The sequence below is a fragment of the Agrilus planipennis genome, unplaced genomic scaffold, assembly GCF_000699045.2.
Source record: "Agrilus planipennis isolate EAB-ADULT unplaced genomic scaffold, Apla_2.0 scaffold72, whole genome shotgun sequence".
Classification (NCBI taxonomy): Eukaryota; Metazoa; Arthropoda; class Insecta; order Coleoptera; family Buprestidae; genus Agrilus; species Agrilus planipennis.
The window spans coordinates 192,814-202,472 of record NW_020439081.1 but is presented as its reverse complement, the minus strand read 5'-3'; the positions used below and the strand labels follow the sequence as shown (position 1 = coordinate 202,472).

Here is a 9,659-nt window from a genome sequence, read left to right as displayed (position 1 = left end):
TTCGCAAATAGTTAAGGATGTGGGCTGTTCTAGTTTTAGGGAAATGCGAAGTTTAGCTCAGGATAGGAAAGAGTGGAGGTACGTGTCCAACCAGTCTTAGGACTGATGACCTTATGATGATGATGATGATGATGAATATATTTTAAAGTTAACGCAAATGTTAATGTACTTGAAGTTAAAACAGTTTCCTGTGAAACCGGAATTTCTACATACGAGTTTATTAATTCCCATTTTTCCTATCATAATCCACCTACAATAATAGCTCAATTTGTTCATAATTGCACGCCTATGAAACAATAAGCCCATGTACATACAAGTACGTCACGTTTTGTTATTAATGAAGTAAAACGAAAAGATAATCTCATAACCATCTGCTTCTTCCGGGAAGTACTTCTATAATCCGTTCTTATGGCTTATATATCAAGTAATTTTCCTCCGCTGCGGTAGAAATTGTTCCACGAAACAGGAAACCCTAACTGCATAACACAAGTTTCTTAGTAGCTACTTATTCCTTGCTCATTTAATTGCACGAGGGATAACGAGTGGTATACTAATTATAATCCTGTTTACAACTCCTGCAGTCTTTAGATAATAGCAATGTTACATGCACATATCTATTCATATACTATATCTATAATATATAATATGTCGCAGCGCTAAGTAAAGGTAATTTCCTACTTTCAATGTTTCTGTTCCACTTAGAAGATTTTGAAAGCCAACCAATGGCTAAAACGTCATAAGCATTTCTTAAAAGTATAATTTTGTGTAAAGCAGGTATCATGTGTCATGGAAGTGTGACGTTTGATCATCTGGTTGACCGCAGTCCCACCAATATTTTTCAATTTTGACTAGGACGACCCTTCGGCTTGCCAAAATGTGGAAAATTTTGTTAGAATCTGAATCTGAACCTCTAAATACTCATTCGAATTTCTGGGTGGTGGACTCGCCTAAAAGAAGGCTGGAGAGGGCCATCCGCTCCACCTTCCGGTTGGATAATTCTTAGTTCCCTCCCATATACCTGTTTTTAATTAGGGTTAAAATTTTCGGTATGTCGAATTCCCTCCTAATTATACATCAATTGCCTCCCAACGGCGGCAGACCTTGAGTGCTAATAACCACTATAAAGTCATAAAGAGTTGTTTAAATAACACAGCCTCACATTACATATTAATCTTAATATTATTCATATATTATAGGCACCACAATAACAATAATAATTTTATCAGACTACCCTTCTATTGGTCAAATACAAGACAAACTAAAACTAATAAAGTTTTTCTGGATGATTGCATCAAAAAGCTAGACGCACACGAATTTCCAAACATTGAGTGTGTTCAGGTAGTGGGAAATCATTTTAAAATTAAATAAATAAACATTTCATAACTGATATGTGTTTTCTTTCTGAAATTATTTTATCTTTAATTTACTGATGTACTGAAGTGCCCTATAAATATATATTTATTTTAGATAAATAAAATCGGTAAGTAGTCGTTAACTTAATAATCGCAGCTGATATGAACGGGAGGGAATTCGACATATATATTTTAACCAAAACTACCTGCGGAAGGGAATTCGGCATCACCGTTCCAGTTTTGCATTAGAGTATTAAGTCAGAGGTACTACTGGTGGGAATGAAACATCCAAAGGTTCCATTACTGAATAACGGAAATAAAATCTTGTTTTGTTTATATCTTGCATTCACTTATATAGTTTTGTTGTCGTAATAATGCGCCAAATAAAAAATGCATTATACAATTTTGCATGAAATATCACATAGTAAATTATTATCTATCATTTTGACACCTCCTCAAGAGCCATTAGTACTTATTGGTTTTCAAACTGTTTTTTTCTTCCTTACTAGTAGGTACTTATATATAGAAAACAAATATGTTTTGGCTCTTCGCATGACATTGGCTAAGTAAGATGTAAATTGACGCAATTAATTTACGAACCTGCTTAGCACGCCGCAAAGTAAATTTATGTTGGTTTTCCAATTCTAATGGTCTTGGCTCTCTGCAGGTAGGTAGATATACCTACCTAATAAAACGATTTCGTAATATATGATATCTGAATCAAAACAGTTAACTGGACATTCGGCTATACAGCTTCTTGACACACTTTTATTCAGATCCTGAATTTCTACAGACCAATTTAACGTTATTATATAAAAAAAAAAAATTAAAACTGTTTATAACGGAATATATAACGCTGGGAGAAAAATAATAAAAAATTAATAGTTATGTTATAGATCTACCATTATTATTATTAAACGTGCGCTTATACGATTAAAATTTATATATCCTGCATACAATTACTTCCTCGAATGTAGATACAGTAACTCTCCCGGTAAGAAACAATGGTAAACGTCTAGATGATGGCGGGGTGGGATCGAAAGAGGTCTCCCCCACTTCTGTACCATAAAAAGTTCGTGGCGGTCTCACCCTCATAAAAAGTTATGGGGGTGGAAAGTTGATTATTTTGACAATTTTCATACACTATAATTCAAATAAAATTCAATGAAAAAATTATTTTCAAGCGGGTGGAGGTGGAGGGTCGAACTTTATAACCTAACCTAACTTACCCTATTGATAAAGTTATTTAAATAATGTTTTATACAACTTTCTCAATATCTTTATGTATTTTTCCATTAGTTTTACCTTTGAATATTGTTTAAGAATGACTATATAAATATTTACATGCCTAGAAATGTATAATAATTGGCATATTTATTAACTTTGAACCCCTATAACCTTTTAAGGTTGGCTGTGACTTTAAATTTTCGGCTTGCGTATATTTATATGACAATCTACTTGCTATTGTTTCCATTGTTAAAATATTCACCTAAAAATATCCTAAAATGGTTTATTGTTTTCGTTGTATTTACAAATGTACCGGAATTTTCTTGTCTTTGAACTCCTTTTGTTACTGACAACACGGTGTTTCACGACGACAGTTTTATTCTAACATGAGGCGCGTTTACATCCGGAAGCCAACAAAATGACGTTTATTTTGTGGTGGCAAACGTACTTTAACCCCTTTAGAACAACGATTGTTCTGTGACACAACGAATAAGGAAAAAGGTGAACGCTCCTTGAAACAATCACGTTCACAATTGTTTTTTGTTTGTTTTTGCTTCTTGTTTGTACCTATGAAAAAGAAGCAAGTCATCAAGACGTCTATAGAAAGAGAAGAACGTACTAATTGATGTCCTTTTTACATTAGGTACCTATACATACAACAACTGCACAATTCTATAAATTTCAAAATATCATGAAAATTTACTGCCACAGTCACTGTTCAGTTTTATAGAGAAAGAAAACCAAAGTTTCGATTGGATGTTATAAAAATCTTTTATTTAACAGAAAAATATATAATTAATCTTTATTTAATTTTAAAGGTCCATATTGTGTGGAATACGTGACAGTTGAAAATATGGTTAAAAAAGACATTGTTAAATTCGGAGTTTCCTGCATTTCCTGCTTTGAATCAGAATAAGTTATTATTAAATTTCGAAACTATTGTAATTTGGGCCTGGGTATAAGTTGTTTGTTGTATTGATATTCAGTAAATCAGAATGTAAAGGTTTACAAGGTACAATGCATTGTATTAGTCGTAAATAACATATGTTGTTGTTACAGACTGGAAGGATTCTTTAATCAAATTATAGAATGTTTGATGGCTTGACTGAGCATCGGTAGTGCTTCTCTTTATTTAAGTTCTGAAATTAGCTGTAAAAGTATTGATATTGTATACGCATTAATTGCGAAACTCAAGTATGCCCCTACGCTAGATTGCACTTTTAGGACTCTACTATTATAAAATGGAGAGTAGTAAAAGATCATCATTATAAAGTTGTCAGTCCTATGACTGGTTAAACATGCACCTCCACTCTTTCCTATCCTGAGCTAATCTTCGCATTTCCCTGAAACTAGAACATCTAGGTCTACCTCTACCCCTCCTAACTTCCGTTTCTGCTTCTAATATGTCTCTGATTAGCCCTTCATGCCTGACGAGATGTCCTACCAACCTATCTCGCATATTTCTTATTGACTTCCATAGAGTCCTCTGTTCTCGTATTCTTTCTAATACCTCTTCATTTCTAACATTGTCTATTCACGGTATCCTCATCATTTACCAATAACATCACATTTCGAACGCTTCTAACCTTTTCTTTTCCGCCTCGCCCACTGTCCATGTTTCGCACCCATACAACCGTGCTCCAAACATACACCTTTAACAAACTTTTTCTAATTTCTAAATTAACCGTTTGCGAGCATAGAAGTGACTTCTTTTTAATGAAGGCGACTGGACCCTGCACTATCTTCTGCTTTATATCCCTACTAGTCCTTCCGTCCTGACTTATATGACTTCCTCGATACCTAAAATCGGTCACTTCTTCTAATTTTTCGTCTCCTATCTTTATATTCGCTCATTCCCTACTTTTCCTTTAGGAAAATTTAGGTTCAAGAACATGGATAACATAGGTCTAAGGTCACCTATTTGTTTGACTCTTTAATAATCAGCTAAATCTAGAATGTTGTATCATCAGTTTTAAAGATTTAACCATAGGTACATAGGGACAGACAGCGGGAAAGCGACTTTGTTTTATACTATGTAGTGAAGTGGGTATAATAATGAAGTGATGATGATGGTCCCTATGCTCTACCACGTTTCAGTATCTACTTCCTATGATGGTGCGCTCAGAATTAAAAATCATACCCCATTCACTGTTCGTACAAAATTCCATTAACTTTTTCTTTAGAAAATAACAGTACCTAAATAAAGTCCTCTATAAACATGTTCAACTTTCATGACAGTTAAATTCTTTTTACATAATAAACTGCACCTTACAAACATTTACCGCGGAATAAAATAATGACGCTCCTTATTGAATTTATATCCATTTTGTTCTCATGCAAGCTCCGCAAGTGGATACCAAGTAGTAAATGAAATGCATTATTTATGACCTACGCATAGCAGCAAAACGAGCCTTGTTTCTGCTGTAGAAAGAAAATCACCTGCAGCGAGGTCCACTTCGTTTCTGCTTTCTGCTTTCTCCAAAGAATTGTCTCTCAATCTTTTCTCCCACCAGCATGAGATGTCTATCTTGCATTAATACGTACTTGCATATAGCTAGTGTTTGTTGAGCGTGCTACTTCTTGTTCTTCATCAACAAACTGGTGAATTTAGCGCTACAGAATCGCAGAAACTTAATGACTTAATATGTAAAAAGTTTAACAAATCCGTGTAAAGTGGTTAATTTCTAAAATAACAGCCGTCGATCTAGGATTTTGTGTGAAACGTGTGTTTAACTGAAAGTTTTAAGGAATTGGTAAAATGGAAAAAAACAATTTGTTGGGCAGTTTACCTGATATTTCTAATTTGGTAAGGAATAACGTTAGTTATATAATACCTATATGCACATCTTCTAAACTAATTTGTCCATGGTTTTACTTGAGTGGATTTTGGATTTGTACGATTGACCCATATATCAACGGGCAGTCTAAACCCCTAGGTCTGGGCAACCTACGGCCCGCGGGCCAACTCCAGCCCGAAAGACCTTTCTAAAGAATAATAAATAGCAGTTTCCTTTATACGTTTGATACCTGTTAGTCTGTTATTTTACCTTCCAAATATAGGAAACAATAATTGTGCCGAATATTTATTCGCTGTTGATAATGCAAAGTACATTTACTCTTTATTGGGCTCAACCTATCGTTGTGAACAGTTCTTCTCAAAAATGAAGTTTCTAAAATTAAAATACAGAACTTCAACAACTGACACGAGCTTGGAAAGCAACTTGCGTTTAAGCACCAGACAAATCGAACCGGACATTGAATTGTTATCAAAATCTATAAGGCACCAGAGATCGCATTAATTATTTTCATTTATACTTATTATTTTTTTTTTTATTTCTGGTAATTCATTATAAACGATACGAGAAATAAACGTGGTTCTTAATTAACAAATTCTTTTATATTTTCAAAAAGGCACCAGAGATCGCATTAATTATTTTCATTTATACTTATTATTTTTTTTTTATTTCATGGTAATTCATTATAAACGATACGAGAAATAAACGTGGTTCTTAATTAACAAATTCTTTTATATTTTCAAAAAAACACTTATAATCTGACCCCCATTACACAAAAGGTTGTCCACCCCTGTTCGTTCCTTATACATAGGCGAACACTAAGAAAAGAAAGGGGGTTCAAAGTTTGATGTATCGATCAATGCATAGCCGAAACTGCTTGAACAAAAGGTCTTTATCTTTATATAACGGTATTATCCACCATAAAATAAGTTTCTAAATACCACCCCTACAATTCTAAGATCACTAACTGAATTCTATACGGGAAAAGGCGTCTAGTCCAGAGTAAATGTTTTAAACAAATCTTAAGGTTTTTGTAATATGCACTGTCCATAACATAAAATAGTAATGTTTTATTAAGTTTCTATTAAATTTTGCAAGAATTGTTTATCTTTCTACATTGCGAATTTTCAGGCAAAATTTTGGTGCGTTTCTGATTCCACAGTTAATCCCTTAAATAAATAAACTTTAATATCAATTTTTTCAACATCATAAGGTCGTCAGTCCTAAGACTGGTTGGACACGTACCTCCACTCTTTCCTATCCTGAGCTAAACTTCGCATTTCCCTAAAACTAGAACAGCCCACATCCTTAACTATTTGCGAACAGTAATCTAATCTAGGTCTACCTCTACCCCTCTTAACTCCTGTTTCTGCCTCTAATATGTCTCTGACTAGACCTTCACGCCTGAGAAGGTGTCCTACTAACCTATCTCGCCTATTTCTTATTGACTTCCACCTTCCTCTGCTCTCCTACTTTAATTTTTTTTAATTCGTAAAAAATATTAACCCATTAGAAGACCGAATAAGGATTAAAAATTGATTAGTCAATTTAATTTATTTAAAAAATCGTGAGGTATCAGGCTGTAGGTACCTACCACTTTTTCCGTTGTGGTTGTAATACCTATGTGCGTTATAAAAAAAAAAGCACAATGTTGGATCGACACTGTAGTTATTGCCAACATTTATTCGCGATCAGAATTTATTAACTGTGTACATTTCAATCCCTTATTTCCAAAGCACGGCGCATTAATTCTAACAAGAGCATCACGCATCCTGCAATTGCACCTCATTTATTCTTCACGCATAAGCGCTGCTTGAAACGGATGTATCTATTACATGTAAAAGGATAAAAGAAATAAAATCCCGTTATTGTAGACTATACTGCAACCCAGGAAATCTTATATAAGAACCAGTTCTAAAGTCTCTTTTGCACCGCACTTGACTTCACACAGGCAATAACATCAGCAAGGATTACGAGTGCACAAATAAAGGACGATTAATAATGTTATCTATATCTATATAAACTATGGATGATACAATTATGATGAAGCTCGTTATATTTATAACAAATATATAACGTTGAAGTTGGGACTTGAAGCATATATGAAAATAGAGTCAAGACTTATGCGGGTAGTAATGTCTTTATTTGAATACAGAACCAACCCCAACGTTTCGCCTCTTGTCGGGAGGCTTCATCAGTGTAACAGTGTCCCTTAATGTCGCTACATGGTGTCTAATTTCTATAATATAATTTATTATTTTATTTATATATCGTGCTGTCTTTTAGTGTAGATTTTAACTATTTATTTATTTATTATTTTATGGACTGATGCTGTCCTGATTCGGTTCTAAAGGCTGTCGTTGGTTGGAGGTCCTTCCATTTTAGATGCCAGATATGTAGTTTACAGCATAGAAAATGGTAGGACCTTTGAAGAAACTCACCACTTGTGCTGACGAAACGTTAGGAAGCATCTCAGAAACGCATCAGTCCATAAAATAATAAATAGTTGAAAACTGCACTAAAAGACAGCACCAACTAGCCGCAAATGCCTTCTCTAGTTTATTATTTTATATATGTGTGCTTTTGGATTTCAAGTTTTTCGCAAGATCATAAACCGATTGCAAACACTAACTATTTTTAAACAATTTGTAATTAACCAAGAGAATCTACCTTGACAAAGCTTCCCAACAAGAAATGAAACGTTAGTATCGGTTTTATAATCAAATAAAGACATTACTACCATAATTAGTATTGACTTTTTTTTCATATATAGAACTATGCGAAGAAATAGGGAATTTATAAAGGATATTCTATAGATGATACGCCTAGAGGTCACTGGAAAATTTTGGCGGTGTTGCAAACACTATTAGAATGCTCAAACCCAACTTCAAAAACAGTACACTGAACTTCCTATAATAACCATATTTTTCCAACCAACTTATGTTTTTAATTAACAACTCTATAACTATACTTTGCATCATAAATAAAATAAAGAAATAAGAGCATATACCGTAAAGCTAATGTTAATTGCCATTGCTATCTAATGAATCGCTTACAACTGGTAATTTATTTATTTATTCTCATACTCTTTAGTTTTTGACTTTTAAATTAATTATTAAGAAATAAATAATGTTCCTACGATTTGTCGTCAATAAATATCGTGTCATATTACAAGATCCAGCGTTTTACAGTTGCAAAGTTTATTTCAGAAGGACGAAGAAGTTAATTAAGATATAAAATGAACGGTATTTAGGTTCACGTATAAAACGATCAAGTTTAATTTTCCTGTGCATACAACTTTACATAATATTCTTGAGAAAACAATATTATGTGTATTGGTACTCATTTATAAATAAATTTTCACCGTCTTCTAATATCCGTTTCCGTTACATTATTGAAAAGGGATTACAAACCGTCTGAATTGACAGACCATCTGTAAATTTATTTTAATTATAACAATTATTGCAGAATCCTGAAGGAGATTGAATTATCAGTCGAAATATTAGTAACTAAAAGATAGTTCCATACTACAATCGCTAATTATCGTATTTTCCATATCAATCCTATCAAAACATTTTTGTTTAACGTATTACAAATTTTTTTCATTTAAAACTGATTTTGGTACAGAACTACAATGAACAATTAAACCAAGCAGCTAATACAAAAAATATTACTTCAGTATTTTAGGAATATGCTTTAAGATGAAGTAAACTGCTTTTCCATGATAATTAATAAGATTAAATAAAATCAAAAATATAACATAATTATTCCACTAACAGTTCACGATATTATAATTAAAAACTGTGCTGTTATGATTTATAGTTAATTTAATTCAGCTCAACACTGTAAATAAATTGTTTAGTTGTTCAACTCGCAATCAGCGGAAAGAAGTTACGTTAATAATAAGAAATAGAGTAACATATTTCTGAAAATTAATTATTGGCGTACGCATGGATAATAATTTATGTTCATAAATTTTCTTCAGTATAATAATAATTTCGATAAAGCGATAGTAGATCAAGGCAACAAAACTGGATTACAGATTATATTAAAATTCCTGCAAATGTAAATGAGAATGCATTTTAAAGACAGGTAATAAAATTTAATGCCTGGTAAATTATAAAGAACGTTATAGGAATTCACAAAATAATCTATTTAATTGCCTTTGACGTAAAAATGAAGAAAAATCCTCGTACTGTTGCTATTTATACTAATGGCTTGAGCTTTTAATATGCGAACTATCTTTCTATGAGCATTCATCATCTTCATAAGGTCGTCAGTCCTA

The 9,659-nt window shown here is 32.9% G+C and overlaps 1 protein-coding gene across 2 annotated transcripts in view; it reads left to right on the top strand.

Moving 5' to 3' along the window:
* The window catches only part of LOC108733215 (rhophilin-2-like), a 22,354-nt gene that overhangs the window by 1,922 nt on the left and 10,773 nt on the right, over positions 1-9,659 (top strand). The window contains exon 1 of one of the 2 annotated variants that reach the window (XM_018464304.1): positions 5,141-5,385. The exons of the other annotated variant lie outside the window; for it this stretch is intronic. Within the exon in view, the coding sequence (XP_018319806.1) occupies positions 5,338-5,385 (48 nt within the window). The 5' untranslated portion in view covers positions 5,141-5,337. Of the gene's footprint in view, positions 1-5,140; positions 5,386-9,659 lie in introns of those variants that run through there. 2 annotated transcript variants of the gene reach the window in all.